This window comes from Rhineura floridana, chromosome 10 (genome assembly GCF_030035675.1).
Source record: "Rhineura floridana isolate rRhiFlo1 chromosome 10, rRhiFlo1.hap2, whole genome shotgun sequence".
Classification (NCBI taxonomy): domain Eukaryota; kingdom Metazoa; phylum Chordata; class Lepidosauria; order Squamata; family Rhineuridae; genus Rhineura; species Rhineura floridana.
The window spans coordinates 87,813,150-87,834,074 of NC_084489.1; the positions used below are offsets into that span (position 1 = coordinate 87,813,150).

Below are 20,925 nucleotides of genomic sequence, written 5' to 3' on the forward strand. Positions count from 1 at the left end.
TTGCAGCACCCTTCTATAGCCCAGTAATGTGTACAGAAAAGCATATACTCAGATAAAGTGTGCATAAAAATGCATATATTCATGAAAATAATATACAAAGATGCATTATTTCAGGGGAAATTGCTTGGGAAAAATGTGTGTATTATGCATAATTGCAGACAAACATGTATATATTAAGATAAATTTGCACTAAAATGCTGATGAATTTTCATGAGGACTTTAACAACATTGCAAGGTGGAAATGTAGAGAACTGAACTCTCAGTTGGACAAATGAGAAACTGAGCAAAACTGAAATAGACAGATTAACTAATTAAGGACAATCTCCTAAGGGCGTATCCACATGGGAGCATTTCTTCGTAGCAAATACACTGCTTTTACCATCGTAATAGATTTGCAAGGTCCACACTTCGTGCCCAAAGGTAGCTTTAAATCTGTTGTTTTCAATTCACACAAGTAGGCGTTCCTCTGGGAAGAATGAGTGTCGCTGTTTCCTTGTGGCCCCGCCCTCTGATTTTACATTTTTACTCCCTCCGGTTGCTCAGTTACTGGGCATGTGCAAATATTTTTGACTTGCGCAGTATTTCCACTACCTCCTGCCCCCACCACTTCCTGAAGTTTGGCAGTTGAAAAGAAGTAGGGTCATCTGACATAGACAAGGTGCTTGTGATGATGTGGCCAGCAACTCGACCCTTGCCCTTCTTGGCTTATTAAAGCTTGCTCTGTTTGACCGAGTGGATTCAGGGTGTGGTCAATGCATCATTGCGGGAGGAAGTGGTTTCAGCTGCCCTGAAAGAGGCAGTGATCCAACCGCTCCTGAAAAAACCCACCCTGGACCCATTGCTCTGCGACAATTACTCACCGGTTGCAAATACCCCCTTTTTAGGGAAGGTGATTGAGAGGGTTGTGGCACAGCAATTGCAAGTATTCTTGTATGAAAAAAATTATCTTGACCCATTCCAGTCTGGGTTCAGGCCTGGTTATGGGACTGAATCAGCCTTGGTTGCCCTGATAGATGACCTTTATCGGGAGAAGCACAGGGGAGTGTGACCCTGTTACTCTTACTTGATCTCTCAGTGGCTTTTGATACCATTGCCCATGGTATCCTTCTGGGCCGACTTGGTGAGCTGGGTATCGGAGGCACTGTTTTACAGTGGTTCCAATCCTATCTCCAAGGTTGTTTTCAGAGAATAACGTTGGGTGATTGTCTTTCAGCCCCCTGGCAGTTGTGCTGTGGGGTGCCGCAGGGTACAATCTTGTCCCCCATGCTGTTTAACATCTATATGAAGCTCTTGGGGGCAGTCATCAGGAGATTTGGGATGAGGTGTCAGCAGTACACTGATGATACCCAGCTCTATTTCTCTGTAACATCTGAATCGGGAGACGCTGTGCAAGCCCTGGACCGATGCCTGGACTCGGTGGTGGGTTGGCTGAGGGTCAATAAACTGAGTCTGAATCCTAGCAAGACAGAGGCACTGTGGGTTGGTGGTTCCCGAGTTCAGATAATTGGTCAGTTGCCTGCCTTTGATAGGGTCGTACTCCCTCTGAAAGAACAGGTCCGTAGTCTGGGGGTGCTCCTGGATCCATCTTTGCCCAGGTGACCTCAGTGTCTAGGAGTACCTTTTACCAGCTGCAGCTGGTAAGACAGCTGTGGCCATTTCTGGACAAGGATAGCCTGACCACTGTTGCCCATACATTGGTAACCTCCAGGTTGAATTGCAGCTGGTGCAAAATGTGGTGGTGAGACTGCTGTCTGGGGCAGGGTATCGCGAACATGTCACCCCATTGCTGAAAGAATTGCACTGGCTACCTATCAGCTACTGGGCTAAGTTCAAGGTTCTAGTTTTGGTGTATAAAGCCCTATACAGCTTGGGACCAGGATATCTGAAATACCATCTTATCCCTTATATTCCCAGTTGATCACTGCGCTCTGCAGGTGAGAGCTTCCTGCAGATACCATGTTATCAGAAGGTCGCTATTCCACACAATATAGGAAGCGGACCTTTAGCGTTGTGGCACCGAGCCTTTGGAATTCCCTCCCCTTAAATATTAGACAGGTGCCATCTCTGTTGTCTTTTCGGCGCCTACCAAAGACCTTCCTTTTTCAACAAGCCTTTTAAGTAGAGACTCTATCCCAGTCTGCATCTGTGTTGGAATTGCTTTTAGATATGTTTTGTTTTAATATATATTACAGTCTGTTTTTAATATGTTTTATAGTGTTTTTAGTGTTTTTGTTTGTCACCCTGGGCGCCTACTGGGAGTAAGAGCTGGATATAAATTTAATAAATAAATAAATAAATACAAGCAGAAGGGAGGAGGGGACTTAGACACCGAACAAGCAGAAGGGGGTACCAAATACACTTCTGATTTAAAGCACCATTTGATCTAGGACTTGCCCCAAATTGGGATAGGCAAGTAGTGGAGTGTCTTCTCCTGCACCAGCTACAGAACTAGATGAGGCTATCAATGGCTACTAACCCTGACAGCTATGTTCTACCTCTAGTGTTGGAGTCAGGATGCCCCTGAATACCAGTTGCTGGACATCACACGAGGGGAGAGTGCTCTTGCGCTCAGGTCCTGCCTGCGGGCTACCCATAATGCTGGACTAGATGGGCCACTGGCCTGATCCAGCAGGCTCTTCTTACGTTCTCTTTATTAGGTAGGTTGCTGCTTGACCTAAGCTGGAGCGCAACAGATTGTATAGAACAATGTTCTTCAACCTTGGATCACTAGATGTTATCAGACGACAACTCCCAGCAACCCCAGTCAACTTTGCCAATGGCCAAGGATGATGGGAGCTGTAATCCAACAACACCTGGGAACCCAAGGTTGAAGAACAGGGATATCGTATATACACATGAGCACACACACACACACAAATATATATATATAGTTCCCAAATGCATGTTTGGTAGGTCCTGACTGTGAAAAGGGCGAGGACTGCTCACCTGCAGAAGTGGCCAACCTGACACCCTTCAGATGTTGCTGACTGCAACTCCCAACATACCTCACTGTTGGCCATGCTGACTGGGGCTGATGGCAGTTGTGGTCCAGCCACATCTGGAGGGCACTAGGTTGGCTACCCTTGAAGTATGCAACTTTTCAAGTGGAAAAAGCATAACCTGTGGGGTTTTTTTCTCTTCCCCTCACCCCCAACATTTTTTTAAATAACCCAAAGTGATCATGCCCGAGAACAACTGGGGATAAAATTCCTGAACATTCAGATGTGCCTTTTTCTTCCTTTTTTTAACTGTTGGCTTCAGAGAGGATTGACGCAGGTCTGGTCTGCCTGACCCCTGAAGGGAAATGGTTGTTTGGGGTTTTATTTGTGGCCTGGATTTCTCTCTTCTTCTGGTAACAAATTATGTAAAGTTTCCACCACAGGCTGGGCTTGCAGTTGGTTGAATCAGCAGGAACGTTGAGGAGACTCCTGATCTAACAGTTAGGAAACATTTCCTAATGCTTGGCTTAAATCTACAGCCTCTACCCTTTAACGCTATTGCTCCTCACCCTCGCCTCACAGGACAGAGGAAAGGAATGCATTCATGTTTTAATTTTGTATTTACTTTCTAAAAAAACTTTTATTTGTACACCACCATGATATTTTTGCATATAGGGCAGTTTACAGATACTTTACACAAATACATAAAGAATGTTTTCTCCTTGTTCTCAGACCCTTTCATAGGTTTGTGCACACGTGGTCTCCATATATCAGGACAGCCTTCCCCAACCTGGTGCTCTCCAGGCGTTTTGGACTAAAGCTCCAGTCTGGCTAACCGGGACTGGTGGGAGTTGTAGTCCAAAACATATGGAGGGCACTAGGTTAGGAGACGCTGTTTAAGAATTATGGGACATAATATGCCAAAAACTGGAGTGTCAGAGGGGCTTATAGAGCAAGAGATCTAGGCGACTCAGGCAAGATAGCCAAAGCATGTATTGCAAGGGGAGGCAACTGTAAGAATGGACCCAGAGTTGCTTCTCTGATCATCTGATGCAGGTGAGGCTACAGACGTGCTGAACCGGTGCTTGGGAGCAATAGGGAACGGGATGAGAGCCAGGAAGCTAAACTGCAATCCTGACGAGATGGAGGTGCTATGGGTGGGAGGGGGTGTTCAGCCTGTTCTACACGGGTTCCACTTCCACTAGAAGAGCAGGTTTAGGGGTCCTTGGGGGTGCAGTTAAAACCAGCTTTGTCACTGGAGTTTCAGGTGGCATTCTTGGTGGAGAACACCTTCTTCCAGTTTAGGCTGGACAGGGATTTTTGGGGGAAAGCCATGATAGTTTAAAGTGGTATGATCCTGCTTCAAATGTATGGTGCAGATGTGGCCTCTTCTTCATTAGTGCTGTCACATTTCCAGTTCTGAGAATTTTCTCCCACTCTGTGTACTGTGGCAGGACTATAGCTGAACGTCAAAAAGACTAAAGTAATGACAACAGAAGATTTAAGTAACTTTAAAGTTGACAATGAAGACACTGAACCTATCAAGGATTATCAATATCTCGGCATAGTCATTATCCAAAATGGAGACAATAGTCAAGAGATCAGAAGATGGCTAGGACTGGGGAAGGCAGCTATGAGAGAACTAGAAAAGGTCCTCAAATGCAAAGATGTATCACTGAACACTAAAGTCAGGATCATGCAGACCATGGTATTCCCGATCTCTATGTATGGATGTGAAAGTTGGACAGTGAAAAAAGTGGATAAGAGAAAAATAATTTGAAATGTGGTGTTGGAGGAGAGCTTTGTGCATACCATGGACTGTGAAAAAGACAAATAATTGGGTGTTTGAACAAATTAAACCAGAACTGTCACTAGAAGCTAAAATGATGAAACTGAGGTTATCATACTTTGGACACATCATGAGAAGACATGATTCACTAGAAAAGACAATAATGCTGGGAAAAACAGAAGGGAGTAGAAAAAGAGGAAGGCCAAACAAGAGATGGATTGATTCCATAAAGGAAGCCACAGACCTGAATTTACAAGATCTGAACAGGGTGGTTCACGACAGATGCTCTTGGAGGTCACTGATTCTGAGGGTTACCATAAGTCAAAATTGACTTGAAGGCACATAATAACAATAATTGTGTAGTGTCGGCTTCTAAATGCCATGGCTCTAAGCAAAAAAGCATGTCCACACACAAGGAAAATGTGCAAAAGTGTTATAGAACCATAAATAATGGAGTTGGAAGGAACCTATAAGGCCAACCCCCTGCTCGATACAGGAATCCAAATTAAAGTATACACGACAGGTGGCTGTCCAGCTGCCTCTTGAATGCCTCCAGTGTTGGAGAGCACACCACCTCCCGAGAAAATTGGTTCCATTGTCATACTGATCTAACAGTTAGGAAGTTTTTCCTGATGTTCAGTCGAAATCTGGCTTCCTGCAGCTTGAGCCCATTATTCCATGTCCTGTACACTGGGATGATTGAGAAGAGATCCTGGCGTGTCACCCATCCTCTACGATTTTGCAAAGAGATAACCGACAGTGGTTCCGTGAGTTCTTCAGCCAGTTCCTTCAATACTCTAGGACACTGTTCATCGGACCCTGGAGAATTGAACTTGTTCAAATTAGGTACTCTTTGACCATTTGTCTGTTAGTTTCAAGCTGCAATCCTGCCCCTTCAACTTGTGCTTCATGTTTGCCAGGAGGGTCATAGACCCTCTTTTGGCAAAAGACTGAGCCAAAGTCATCTGTCATCATTTAGCCATCCTCATTGAGTAGCTGCACCACTATGATTAGTTAGTTCTGCCTGTCATTGGCTTAGGCTCTGCCTGTTGTTTGGGCCACCTGCACTTCACCCCAGTCTTTATGAGCACCAGCCACCACTGGAGCTTAATTGGCAAATGGGTTGTTGAGGTCTCACAAAAAGGTCATTACTAGGAGGTATGGGTTTTTTTTAAATTGTATTTTCTTCAGAAAGAATAAATCTTGATTGGGGGGGGTGGGGGGAGATGGGAGATGGGCTATGCATGCATGAGGATCTCCAATCCCACAATACTGTAATAATTTATCTGGAAGCAGATCTTGGTTTCTCTTTTGCTCAGGTCAAACTTCCTCCTGTAATAAAATGGCATTTGTGAACCTTTTTGTATTGTTTCTTTTCCACTGTGATACTGAGGACATTTAGCAGTATTCGTGTGAGTCTTCAGCCCACCTGAATCTCTGGTTAGCCACATTGGTGGTCTTCTTGGAGAATAATTAACCAGTGAAAGGTCCAGTACAAGCCTTTGCCTGAGGCCCAGAACTGAACGCAGTATTCCAGATGAGGCCTGACTAATGCAGAATATAGTGGGAGTATTACTTCCCTCGACCTGGAAACTATAGCTCTGTTTATGCATCCCAAAACCGCGTTTGCCTTTTTTGCTGCAGCATCACACTGCTCGGTCATGTTCAACTTGCGATCCACTACAATTCCAAGGTCCTTCTCACACGCACTACTGCTAAGCCGGGTATTTCCCATCCTGTACCCGTGCATTTTGTTTTTGTGGCCTAAATGCAGAATCCTCCATTTGTCTTTATTGAATGTCATTTTATTAATTTCAGCCCAATTTTCTAGTCTATCCAGGTCCCTTTGGATTTTATTCCTTTCTTCCATTGTGTTAGCTATCCCTCCCAGTTTCGTGTCATCTGCAAACTTCATAAGGCTTCCCTCCACCCCGTCATCTAAGTCATTGATAAAAATGTTGAAGAGTATCGGCCCCAGGACAGAACTCTGTGGCACTCCTTCCAGTCCGAAGCAGAGCCAGTTTCCAGGTGGAAGATGGTCTCGATGAGGATTTGCTTGATGTGCCTTCCGCTTAGCTCGTTTGTCCCTTTCGCCCTGTACTCGTGCTTCTTCAACCTCCATAGCACCTTTGGTAACGGCCGGTCTCCAATTGGGACGCTCATGGGCCAAGGCTTCCCAGTTCTCGATGCTTATGTTACATTTTTTTTAGATTAGCTTTGAGAACATCTTTAAACCTCTTTTGCTGTCCACCGATATTCCGTTTTCCATCCTTAACTTGGGAGTAAAGTAGCTAGACCTTATCAATCATCCCTGCTTATAAAGAAGTGTATTATTATTATTATTAGATTTATATCCTGCCCTTCCTCCCAGCAGGTGCCCAGGGCGGCAATTTTGCATATTGCTGCAAAGCTACCTTGTAGCTTATCTGCTCCCCTCCCTCCAGTGTTGTGATATTGCGGTCTTATATTGTTTTGCTTGATTTATGGCATTTTGTTGTACTCTTGTTGTGTTAATGCAGCCTTTGCCACCCTGGTGCGGTCCAGATGTTTTGGATTACAACTCCTATCAGCCCCAGGCAGCATAACTGCTGCCATATTGTGTCAGGCCTAGCCCTGACCTCATACCAGGCATGGAGTCCTCAGGGGGCAGCCCCACAGGTTGAGGACCTTAAAGACCCCCTGACCCCAATACTGAAGATCCCTTGAGGGGCCCTCTGGGATGAAGAACCCTTGAACATCAGAGGAGGAGGTGGAGCTGCTACCCAGTCAGAAGACCTATGACACAGTACAAGTCTGTGGACACAGACTCACCAATCTACTCATGAGTAAGCAATCCCTCCTACTCTTCACTGCCAGCAGCTGTAGTTAGAGTGTGGTTTAGGAGGCCAGAGTATTTATTTATTATTTGATTTATATCCCACCCTTCCTCCCAGTAGGAGGCCAGACTACCCAATGCCTCTCTCTTGAGCCTTCCAGTTGCTGAAAATAACACAGGTCTTCTTGTTCTAGCTGGCCTGCTTTGCTGTGTGGTACCTTTCCTGAATGCCTTGTGCTATTGACCTTGGACTGTTTCCTGACTTTGTCTCTGGATCACAATGGGACCTAGGCTGGTTTGGACAAGCGTTGGTTTGTTTAGACTGGGCTGCACTTGCAACCCTGTCCTCACTGGTGAGTACTTTGGTGAAGGCTTTTATCTCTTATAACCGGGACTGAGCCTCCGAGGGTTATTCATAGAATAGTAGAGTTGGAAGGGGCCTATAAGGCCATCAACTCCAATCCCCTGCTCAATGCAGGAATCCAATTCCTTAGTACAATGGGAGCTGTACTCTCAATAGTTGTGTGACCAAATGGACACCCAGTCCTAGGTTTTGGACACCAAGTGGATGCCAAGGGACACATAAAACTTTATCAGTGAACCAAGAACACAAATTCGGATTGGAAGCCACTGGAAACGCTGGCTAGAGGTGTGAAACTGAATAGAAACAGTAGAACATAGGGGTACACTACACAATAATTCTTAAGGTTCTTACAATCCAACAGTCTTTCTGAAAGATGTCTTAAAATTTCTCTCCCTATACACTGTGATGTCTGGTTCTCTGTATCTTTGTTCTTTTTTGTTATTGTAAGAATTCTGCTCCAGCAGGGTGTGGATCATAAGCAGTTGTTTTTAATTTTAATCTGCTTTTTAACCCATGTATTTCCTGGTGGGTGGGCAGGCTAGTAAGAATTTTGCTGGGCTAGTAACTTGTGTAAATGGTTTTGGAAGGCTGGATCCACACCCTGTTTGTTTCTTTGTTGGAACCACTTTCTCCTCAATCCAAGGGCTTTTACATTGTAGAGAGACTTCCACGTGCAAGCTGTCTGAATTTTTTAAAAAATGGACTGTGTAATCTGGAGAGTGCAAAGTTGGCTGTTTTAATGTGCTGTTCACTGCTGTGGGGGATGGAAGCACAATTCAAGACCAGAGACTCATCCAGGAAACAGGAAGGGAAGTCTTCTGTTCCTTCTACAGCTAGTTGGGAGGGAGATGCTGTGAGTTGCCTGCAGCTCAGAACTAGAAGCTGACCAGGGAGGGATTGCCAGGGGTGAAGGGGATTGTGGTCTCATGACTGGTTAGGGGAGGGTTCGATAATGTGGCGCTGTCTAGATGATGTTGGCCAATGGCCAGGAATGATGGAGTTTTAGTCCAGCAACGTCTGGAGGGCACTGCATTAGCTGCCCCTAGATTAGGGCCCGTGTGGTGTAGTGGTTAAGGTGTTGGACTGTGACCTGGGAAACCAGGATTCGAATCCCCACACAGCCATGAAACTCACTGGGTGACCTTGGGCCAGTCACTGCCTCTCAGCCTCAGAGGAAGGCAATGGGAAACCCCCTCTGAATACCACTTACCATGAAAACCCCATTCATGGGGTCGTCATAAGTCAGAATTGACTTGAAGGCAGTACATCATCATCATCAGATTAGGGCCATGACAGTTTTCTTGGTGGATCAGGAGGAATTATGAGGGAGGATTCCGTCATGGTCCGAATTAAAAGAATTCGCCAGACTTCATCATCATCAACATCGTTTATTTGTAAAGGTGTGCCAGGCATTATGCAGGAGTAAAACCAATGGGGCTCTGGTTGCAGACTAATAATTTAAATAGGCGGGAAACAAAAGGAATAAAAATGGAGAAGAGAAGTTTCCCGAAGACCTAAACAAACGAAAGGTCCAGCAAAGAAATAACAGGAAGGCAGGTCAATTGAGAGACGAGGGAATCACTGTGGGAAACTAAAGAAGGTCTTTTGAGAAGAGGATGGAATAGGCTGCACCAGCCGAAGCCAGCCTGGTACCCTCATATTTTGGACTCCAGCTCTTTAACGAGCCCCGCTAGGGATGGGAGCATCTCTCCATTTTTGTTTGCTCCGTTTCTCATGTTTCCAATCTTAAACAGAGGTTGGAAAAGTTACTTTGTTGAACTACAACTCCCATCAGCCCAGTCCAGTGGCCATGCTGGCTGGGGCTGATGGGAGTTGTAGTTCAAAAAAAGTAACTTTTCCAGGCTCTGATTTTAAATGCCGCTTCCACATTTCTGCAGCAATTATGATTTTTTTAATCCTCATGAAAATTCTCCAGCATTTTACTGTGAAATTCTGCAAATAAACACATTTTTGTAGGCAGTCTTGACTAACGCACGCATTTTTTGCAAGCCATTTCTTGTCATATAATTCATTTTTGTATGTTATTTTCACTCATATATTCATTTTTATGCACACTTTCCCCTAACGTATGCATTTTTTCAAACACTGGTTGGTTGGCAAACTGCATTGCAAAATTTGAATAAGTGAATTTCGAAGGATGGCTGCATTTCGGTTCTCTGGTTGTTTTGGAAAGTGTGGATTAGATAGATTTGGCTGTAAATGCGAACTGAACTGAATTTCTGCCTCATTTCTAGCCCCACCCAGCATGGCTGTGCAGGCGGGGCTGATGGGGGTTGTAGTCCAAAACATCAGAAGGGCCCCAGGTTGACGAAGGCTGGCAAACATTACTAAGGGAAGGGGTTGCAGGGCTTTGGGTGATGAGAAACAGCAAGCGCTGACAGAGGAAGGGTGAGCAGGTTGAAATTGGCACTGGAGAAAGCTTGCATGGGGGGGGGGTCAAGCCAGAAAGAAGAGGTTTTTTGGATTCCTGTTTTTTCCTTCTCAATAGCGAATGGTTCCTCCCACCATGATTCCCTTCTTCTTGAAGAACTTGCTGAGACTTTTCTTGCCTTTCTTCAGGACCTTCTTGAGCCACGACCGCTTCACGCGTCTTGGCTGAGGCTGCAGAAGAGAGAAGAAGCGACTCCTGTTAGGCCCTCATCCCTCAGCGGGTGGGCGGTGGACCACCGGATAGCCACCCAGTTTCCTGCTTCTACCTCTCTCCTCCCTTTCCTGGCCACTGATTGGCCACATCCACACCATACCTTCAAAGCCCTATGATACCACTTTGAACAGTCATGTTCCCCACCCCCGAAAGAATCCTGGGAACTGTAGTTTGTGAAGGGTGCTGCTGAGAGTTGTTAGGAGACCCCCTATACCCATCATGGAGCTCCAGTTCCAAAGTGGTTTAACAATCAACCCCTTTTCTCAGGGGACTCTGGGAATTGTAGCTCTGTGAGGGGAATAAATAAATAAATAAATAGATAAGGGTTGCCAGATCAGAAGCATATAAACCAAAAGCAGAGAGTGGCAAGCATCCAAAAAGCTAAGAATAAAAAAGGGGGAAACCCCAAGATGCTGGAAAATTTGGTGTTTTATTTTCAAAAAAAGCTCAACGCGTTTCAGCCACTATATTGTCTGGCCTTCATCAAGTGCTGTAAATAAAATTGCAAAGGCACATTACATTATTACACATAATAAACAAAGTACACTACAGCATAAAATCATATTCTACATAAACTAATCTGCAGAGCTTGGAAAAGTTACTTTTTTGGACTACAACGCCCATCAGCCCAATCCAGTGGCCATGCTGGCTGGGGCTGATGGGAGTTGTAGTTCAAAAAAGTAACTTTTCCAAGCTCTGCAGTAATCTGTAGAAAAAGTTTTTTTGCACTTACATGGACTGGTCTGCAATATTCTTTTCTCTAGCAAGATTGCTTGAAATGACAGACGACCACAAAGAAGAATTCGCATGACCATACTCATGTATATACATCCCTAAGTCTCTTAATTCCGGTGTAACTAATTAAACACAGGGGAATTACATGCAATTGAGGAAAAAGAATGTGGGTGGGATCATCGATATTTGTTAAAACTTATCAGAGAGGAAGAAAATCCAACCCCTCATTAAGACCACCAGGGGTCAGCGTTTTTAGTTCCAAAAATGATTGTAGGATTTTTCTACGTTCACTCAAAAGTCCCATTAATTTGCAGCACAATCCTAACCATCTTACTCAAAAGTAAGACCTACTGAATTCAATGGGGTTTACTCCGGGTATGTGGGATTAGCATTGCAGCTTTAGTCCCAGAAAAGCGAGTATTGGATTAAAGCTTCATACTGGGAAGGTTTTCAAACCACTGCCCTCTTCAACAGCCAAGGAACATTTAAACTTTTTCGACCCCTCATAGTTTGAAAAGCATAACACATTGCAATGGCACTAAGATCTCCTCCACGCAAGAGAGAGAAACTTTTGCTATTGATGAAAGCTATAAACTTACTGAGATTTTCAGACAAGCAGGAAAAAAACAGTTTTCTGGCCTTGCTGGAAGTCAACAAATCCCTTGTCAAGCACAACCCTTCATTTATTGGCTACAAACCTGAAAGGGCGGGATTAGAGCAGCCAGCTAAGAGATCATGTAACAGAGGTTGTGGGGAGAGGCAGCTGATGTTTTGGTGTATATCTTGTGAACCAGACCACCTAGAAACCATTTCTTTTAAATGAAAGCTGAAAGTCCAGAGATTTAGGTGACTGATCCGAAGAGGACCCCAAACATCCGGGGTCCCCAGGCGAAAACCAGAGACTTGGTAACCCATCTTTAAATGCATAGTGCGGATGTTGCCAGCTCATCAGTCCTGACTGAAATGCTTTCTTAGACTATGGAGCACATGCACATACATGTGGTGGCATATTGGGGCCAGGCTAAGGCACTGGGCTGAGTTCGGCAGCTATATCTGCATCTATATTTGGAGGATGCCTTCTCCATCTCAGCCCCCTAATTGGCCAAGCGCCAGCAGGTGGCCAGGTCTGGCACTGGTCAAGGGCCCCTGGTGCTGAGAGGGGCCCCTGCTGCTGGGGCTGAGCAGGTATAGGTCCCACTCTGCAATCCACGCTAGTATTGGGTTGCAGAGCAGATCGCAGAGCAGCAGCCACCCTCCCAGGCAACACTCCCCCTCGGCAACTTCCCACAGTGCTGTGGCACCATATCTGTGTGCTGTGCGCGCATCACCCAAGTTGATGGCCCCTTCCATCTTTGATAAGGGCAGGTGTGCATGCACAGCACACTAACCTGCTGGCTCAGCTGGGCCTATTTAAGCCCTCAGTGGCAGCGGTATTGCCGCCACCTTCAAGGACCCCTGCAGTCTGGTGCCCAAGGGCCTGCTCTGGCACCATCCCTGCCCCTAATGCTGAAGGCAAAGCTACTGCTTTGTTGTATCTTCCAAGCAAAGGAAGGAGGCCAGGCTCCTTGTATTTATACTAGACCCGTCCAATCCAGAGACTTCACACTACCTGCCAATCGCAGGGACTGATGTTGCATGCATAGCCCAATACCAGCCTTCCCTAGCCTGTAGGTGCTGAAGTCCAAGGCTAGGGAAGGCTTCTCTATATTATCATTTCCGGCTCTCTGATTTTTTCCTTTGTGTAATTGTTTATTGGCAGAATTCAAAAATTCACAATACCAGCCGGTTTGCAATATCCAGCACTTGTCAGGAAGCATCCTGCATACTCCCAGCAGTTCTCCAGCAATGATATGGAGCAGCCTTTCACAGCTGGCTGGGGCTGATGGGAGTTGTGTTGTTTAAATTTCTGTCCTGCCCTTCCTCCCAGATGGACACCAGGGCGGCGAACAAGAGACAAAACACTGAAAACTTCTTAAAACATCTCAAAAATAAAACATCTTTCAAAGCAGTTCCAGCACAGATGCAGACTGGGATAAAGTCTCTCCTTAAAAGGCTTGTTGAAATAGGAAGGTCTTCAGCAGGCACCGAAAAGACAACTAAGAGGTGAATTGTAGTGCAAAACAGCTGGAGGGCAGCAAGTTGGCAAAGGGTGACTTATACAGCTCTGGACCAGGAGAGGGCTGTCAGGTGCCACCTGCGGTCACTGCCTTGTCATGGTCCAACCTCAGGGTCCTGGTCTCTTAACGATTTTCTCACCGGCTCTAGCAAAGATCTCTCAAGATCCCACTGCTAGGCAGCACCACCAGACACTCAAACATTCAGCCAATCATCATACAACAATCTTCAACATTCCAACCGATGTACTCCCCCCTCTCACTCAGTATACGTACCACATATACTCTAATAAACCCGCACTTGCCATATTTACAGTATTATATATATACATCACAAGGGCACCAGTCAAAGCCTGAGTAAACATGGTGCTAGGTAGCTCACTAAGGTCCAAATTAGAGAGGGTGCTAGTCGCTCTCTTGGTGCACATGGGATCTTTCCTTCCAATGCAAATAGCAGGTGTGTGGGGCCCATTTGGATTGAGACCACAGTGGGGGCAAAGGGTTCAGTCCCCCTCCTCGGCATGGTCCCAATCCAGTTCAGCCCCCCCATGCACACCTTCGATTTTATTTTAAAACAAACATTCATGCAATTGCTAGTTGTGTGAATAAAGTTATGTCTAGATCAGTTCTAAGAGAGGTTCCAGCCTTCACTGAGCTTCCCAGTTCATTTCACAAGCATGCTTAGCTCCCCCACTCAGGCTTCGCTTCTCGTCGTGTAGGGATGTCAGAATCATTCTGACAAAAATGAGAGTGGACGTTGCTGATGTTTGCTTATTCATCCCATGCCCAGAATGAAGATCAATCCAGCAAATACAGTGTTTATTGTTTTGTTGTTACTTTCAGTCCACAAATACGCAGGATATTCTAGAGTTGGAAAAGGTTCAGAAGAGGGCAACCAGAATGATCAAGGAGATGGAGTGACTCCCTTACGAGGAAAGGTTGCAGCATTTGGGGCTTTTTAGTTTAGAGAAAAGGCGGGTCAGAGGAGACATGATAGAAGTGTATAAAATTATGCATGGCATTGAGAAAGTGGATAGAGAAAAGTTCTTCTCCCTCTCTCATAATACTAGAACTCGTGGACATTCCAAGAAGCTGAATGTTGGAAGATTCAGGACAGACAAAAGGAAGTACTTCTTTACTCAGCGCATAGTTAAACTATGGAATTTGCTCCCACAAGATGCAGTAATGGCCACCAGCTTGGATGGCTTTAAAAGGAGATTAGACAAATTCATGGAGGACAGGGCTATCAATGGCTACTAGCCGTGATGGCTGTGCTGTGCCACCCTAGTCAGAGGCAGCATGCTTCTGAAAACCAGTTGCCGGAAGCCTCAGGAGGGGAGAGTGTTCTTGCACTCGGGTCCTGCTTGTGGGCTTCCCCCAGGCACCTGGTTGGCCACTGTGAGAACAGGATGCTGGACTAGATGGGCCACTGGCCTGATCCAGCAGGCTCTTCTTATGTTCTTATTGCCCCCCATTTGCATTGCATTTCCATTCATACTGAAGACCTGTTATGGGCAGAATAACATAACAAAGGCAAGTAAGTGAACCCCATCTACACCAAGTCATCTGCAGAAGCCACCCCAATACATTTTCTTACCTGGTCCTCTGCTCCTTCACAGGTGATGAATGCCACAGGTGGATTCTCATCCATGAAATAAAAACCAGAGCATTCTTTGACCAGCTGCAAGGAAAGATAATGGAGGCTGAAGTCAAGGCCACTGGCAGAAGCCCCCCCCCCATTCAGAGGCAGTGAACCTGCTTTGCATGCAGAAAATCCCTCCTTCAATCCCTTGAATAGGAGTTGCCAAGGTGATGCCAATGTGCCTGCCAGTCCCTCCTATGGCACTTGCAAAAGGTATTGGTACATATCCCCTCAAGACTCCACAATGCACAAGAGATATGGTGAATGTGCATGTGTGGGGAGTATGAGGTATTTATGTACAGCGCGTGCACATTGGCCACACTCACTGCTGGCATCAGTGCTTTTTTGGGGTAAAAAATGAGATGCTGGTACTCATATCTTGAGAAAAGTGTCGTGTGTGCCACCATCACAAAGTGGTTGCCATGAGTAGCCAAAAAACAGGTGATGGTTCTCCATACTGGTAAGGACAAAATAGACGAATTCATGGAGAATAAGACTATTGATGGCTGCTAGCCATGATGGCTATGCCCTGCCTCTGTAGTCAGAGGCAGCGTGCTTCTGAATACCAGGTGTCAGAAGCCGCAGGAGGGGAGAGTGCTCTCGGGCTCAGGTCCTGCTTGCTATGGGAAGCTGGTTAGCCCCTGTCAGAACAGGATGCTGGACTAGATGAGCCATTGACCTGACCTAGCAGGTATGTATGTTCTTGTGTATATTCTTACATGGCCCTCAAGGGGTTGCTGACGGGATGGTTAGCCTTCCCTGAGCTACGACCTTGCTGTATGGCATTATTTATTTATTTATTTATTCAATTTGTATCCCGCCCTTCCTCCCAGCAGGAGCCCAGGGCAGCAAACAAAGCACTAAAACACTTTAAAACATCATAAAAACAAGTCTTAAAATATATTAAAACAAAACAGCATTAAAAACATTTTTAAAAAACAACCTTAAAAAGGGTTAAAAACATTATTAAAAAACATATTAAACATTAGGCAAACAACTATTTGTAACATGGGATAAATAATATTCAGCTTATAGGGTTATAGCAGCCTTTGCCAGCCTGGTGCTCTCCAATTGTTTTGGACTACAACTCCCAGGTTGGTGAAGGCTACTTTATAAAGGCTGTTGTTGGGCACGGGATGGCTAAACCACAGCCCAGATAATCTTGCCTATCTGTTTTGAGCTGAAAAGGGTTAGTCACTCTATCTATCTATCTATCTATCTATCTATCTATCTATCTATCTATCTATCTATCTATCTATCTATCTATCTATCTATCTATCTATCTATCTATCTATCTGTCTATTAAATTTATATGCTGCCCTTCCTCCCAGAAGGAGGGCATTGCCCTTTACTAGAGATGACCGAATCTGACAGTTCAAGTTCCTCTTGGTCAGTTGCAAGGCAATTTCCACTAATATTATGTATTGTTGGTATGACATTTTCACATATGTGTTTTTATGGACCTTGTACCCTAGCATATGCTTGGCTGTGGAATGGCATTGCAAAATTCGGGTAAGTGCGAATGTTGAAGGATGGCTGTGTTCTTGTATTGTTTCAGGAAGTGCAGATTTAATCAACTAAATCAACTCCCTCCCCCCTCCCTACCGTTTGCATGCTCAAATGTGCTCTACAAATGCTAAAGGTGATTATGCCCTTGACAGAGGGAATCTGGCCTAGCAGTAGATTTGGATGGCCTTGGGATGGGTGCAAAACAACAACAAGCCTTTTAAGCTGAGACCTATCCCAGTCTGCGTCTGCGCTGGAATTGCTTTTTAATATGTTTTTTTTAAAAAAAAACTTTTTAAAAAACAATATTTTAACCCTTTTAAAGATATATTTAAAGCTTTTTTAAGAAACGTTTTTGAAGATGTTTTCTTTTAATGTGTTTTAAAGTTTGTTTTTATGATGTTTTAATGTTTTTAGTGCTTTTGTTTGCCGCCCTGGGCTCCTGCCGGGAGGAAGGGCGGGATATAAATCAAATAGTAAAGAAATATAATAAATAAAACATGATATGGGATATAGAGAGAGATAGGTTTGATTTTGGTCTTTCTGAAGCCTGGCAGCAGACAAAATTTTATATATATATATATATTGTGTGTGTGTGTGTGTTTCATCTAGTGAAATATCAAGATGGATTTCTAAAACTAGCACAGGGCCTTTTCCTCTGCAGAGAACTATGAGCCTGATTCAGTGTATTGACGATTTGTTCTGGCTCCAAAGTGAACTTTATGTGGCCCTCTAGGACTTTCTCTGGCCTTTGGGACTTTCCTTATGCCATGCCTCACCTCCAGGCTATAGGGATGGGCGAGAAATTCAATTCAGTTCACATTTTAAGCTGGATCTGTCAAATTCATACTCAGAGCAGGCTCTAAAGGGTGGCCAGGTGGGGTCCTGGCCAAGAGCCCCTGGGGTTACAGGGGCCCCTGCTCTCCCCTTCTGCAATCCGCGGCAGGATTTCTGCCGCGGATCACAGAACAGGAGCTTCTGAGCCGCCCACCATTCCTCCACTTCACCTACCTTTGTTTCTGCTGTTTTTTGCAGCGGTGCACACTGAGCATGCAGGGTTGCCATCAATCAAGATGGCGGCTGAGGTTTCCCTAAGGGGCTGAAGCCTCTTTCGCCATCGTGGTTGATGGCAGCAATACATGTTTGTAGCATGCATTGGTGCCATCAACCAAGATGGCGGCAGAGGCTTCAGCCCCTTAGGGAAACCTCGGCCACCATCTTGATTGATGGCAACCCTGCGTGCACAGTGAGTGCAGCCAAAAAAAACAGCACAGAGAAAGGTAAGTAGAGCGGGGGAATGGCGGGCGGCTTGGGAGCTCCCACCCTGCGATCCGCAGTACCAATCCTGCCGCAAATCGCAGAAGGGGAGTGCTGTGGCCAGGGGTAGGCTGATGCCCAAGAGTCCCAGCATGCCTGGGGCTGGCTCTGTTCACACTTTCCGAAATAATGTGATAACTAAAACACAGCCAGCCTTTGAAATCTGAATTTTGTAACACGTTTCGCCAGCCAACCAATGTTTACAAAAATGCATGTGTTAGGGGAAAGTGTGCCTAAAAATGAATACATGAGTGAAAATAACTTACAAAAAAATTATATGACAAGAAATGGCTTGCAAAAAATGTGTGCATTAGCCAAGACTGCCTGCAAAAATGTGTTAGGAGAAATTAGCACTAAAATGATGGCAAATTTTATCATTTTTTTAATTGCAAGTTGTTGCAGAAATGTGGAGAACTGAATTTAAGACTGGAAAAAATGAGAAAGTGAGAAGACTGAAATTGACAGATCTTTCCATCCCTAGGGTACACACACACACACACACACACACCTCTGCCCCTGAATTGTGCCCTCCTCAAGTGCTTTTGTACGCCAGGACAATACTTCCAGCTTGCCCAAATGAAGGGTGGAAAGGTCTGTGTGTAGAAATGATTGACCTTTTGCTGGAATGTGGGCTACTGCCCAAAGGGAAATGGCCTATCCCTTGCTCTATCTATCTATCTATCTATCTATCTATCTATCTATCTATCTATCTATCTATCTATCTATCTATCTATCTATCTATCTATCTATCTATCGTTTGCTTCTGGCTCCCACTCACCACTGGCATGCTGCGCTCAGACAGCTGCCCGCTAGGGAATGCAAACCTCGGGCTGAAAACGGTTCCCCACCACCACCCGTGCCGTACCCCATCGTCTCTGAAGTTGCATTCCTCTGCAGGGTGTTCCTCCTCTGCCAGGCACTCCATCTCTTTAATGGTGAAGTTCAGCTCTTGGGCACTTCCAGAATTTGCATCCTGAGGCATAAAAGAAGGAAGGCAGAGCTGTTAATCCAAAACCTGCCTGCAGCCCCCCCTCCCCACATCTAGTGGAAAGCAGAATGCATTTTGCAAAGGTGAGCCACTGTGCGCTAGTTTGCATCGTTCGTGCAGATTTCTGGGCGTGTGCATCAGCCCGAATGTTGTTACAGGACAGACAGCCCTGATTGCCCTTTGGGTTGCATTTCCGTTGGTCATGCTCATCCTTTGTTCTTGCTGGCCTCCTTCCCTTTCTAGTCGCCAGTTTTGTTACTGTCTTGTTTCCACCTTCCCTTCCTTGGGCTTCTTCCCCTGCTGTCAAGATGTAGGGTGGGATCCATAGAGCCACTTAGGGATTACAACATGGGACGCTAGCAGTTCCAGAGGTTGGAAAAGTTACTTTTTAAAACTACAACTCCCATCAGCCGCAGCCAGCATGGCCACTGGATTGGGCTGATGAGAGTCGTAGTTCAAAAAAGTAACTTTTCCAAGCTCTGGTAATGCAATGGAGTGTTTAGCTTTTCCCTCTTCCAGCTGCTGATCCGCCATGCCAGTGATGGCCGATGGCTCCATCTCAGTGGAACAGTGGGATCTGCTCCAGGTTTTAATCCAAGCTTTCAATGAGCTGCCCACAGTGCCACAAGCTGCCACTACTCCACGCTATCCAATCTCTGTGCACTCTGCAATTGCCTTGGGTGAGCATAGAAACTGGTACCAGAATTCAGGATTCATATACATTCAGCTTTTCTTTTTCCTTCCCAGAATGTCCTATTTACCATGGCATGGAGGATTCCTATTTCATAAGCTGCCCTGAGCTCCTACTGGGAAAAAGGGTGGGATATAAGTCTAATAAATAAACAAAAGTCCAGCACTCCCTCAGCCCAGGAAGAATCTGTCGATTTCAGTTCCCTCAGTTTCTAATTTTTCCTATCTTAAATTTGGTTCTGACACTTCTGCATGAAAATTAATAAGCCATTTAGGGTGAATTTCTCCTAATAAACACATTTTTGTATGCAGTTTTGGCTGATGTGTCCATTTCTGCAAGCAATTTCCCCCAATATAATGCATGTTTGCATGTTATTTTCATGAATATATACATTTGTATGCACAATTCCCCTTAATATTTGCATTTTTTATAAACCTTGTTTGGTTGGAGAGTTGCATCACAAAATTAGGATAAGTACAAATTCTGAAGGATTTTGGTTCACATATTATGGTTTACATTTTGTTTCAGGAAGTGTGAATTTGGTAGAAAATAATGGAAATGGACTGCCTTCAAGTCGATTCCAACTTATGGCGACCCTTTGAATAGGGTTTTCATGGTAAGCGGTATTCAGAGGTGGTTTACCATTGCCTTCCTCTGAGGCTGAGAGGCAGTGACTGGCCCAAGGTCACCCAGTGAGCTTCATGTCTGTGTGGGGATTCGAACCCTGGTCTCCCAGGTCCAACACTCTAACCACTATGCCACACTGGCTTTGGTAGGTTCACCTTGAAATGCAAACTGAATCTAATTTCTCCCTAACCCTTAGGTGTGCACATATATCCTTCCTTTCAGAGGAATGGCAGGTTATAAATGTAACAGAGTCATAGAACAGTAGAGTTGGAAGGGGCCTATAAGGCCATTGAGTCCAACACCCTGTTCAATGCAGGAATCCAACTTATTGATTGATTTGATTTATATCCTGCCCTTCCTCCCAGCAGGAGCGCAATAATCATAAATATTAAATATTAATATTTATATTAAATTAAAGTTTATTATTATTATTATATTCACAGGACCAACAGGACTTACCCAGTCAGGCTTTGGGGCAGCTTCAAGAAGCTGAAATGTGACGTTTTCACCTGCTTTTTGGTTATACAGGTTGACAGCGTGCACCAAAGCCTCTTCGTAGCTCAGCAGGTTTTGAAGAGGGGGCAATGTGGCAGTTGTTGCAACGGCCCCAGCCACAAGCAGGACTGTCCAGAAACAGCTCTCCATCTTTGGTGCTGCCAATTTTTTCCGCTGTGGCTCCTGGGAGCTAATGTAGCCTGTCAGATCCAAGTGTCCTTTTTTATATGCGGCAAAC

General features: G+C 45.1%; 1 protein-coding gene across 1 annotated transcript in view; it reads right to left on the reverse strand.

Annotated features, from left to right (window-relative positions):
• The window catches only part of LOC133364834 (cathelicidin-related peptide Oh-Cath-like), a 29,011-nt gene extending 8,086 nt beyond the window's left edge, over positions 1-20,925 (reverse strand). Inside the window, exons 1-4 of the mRNA XM_061585695.1 lie at positions 20,652-20,925; positions 18,752-18,859; positions 15,019-15,102; positions 10,413-10,529 (exon numbers count right to left, since the gene is read on the reverse strand). Of these exons, the coding sequence (XP_061441679.1) occupies positions 10,413-10,529; positions 15,019-15,102; positions 18,752-18,859; positions 20,652-20,837 (495 nt within the window). The 5' untranslated portion in view covers positions 20,838-20,925. The remainder of the gene's footprint in view (positions 1-10,412; positions 10,530-15,018; positions 15,103-18,751; positions 18,860-20,651) is intronic.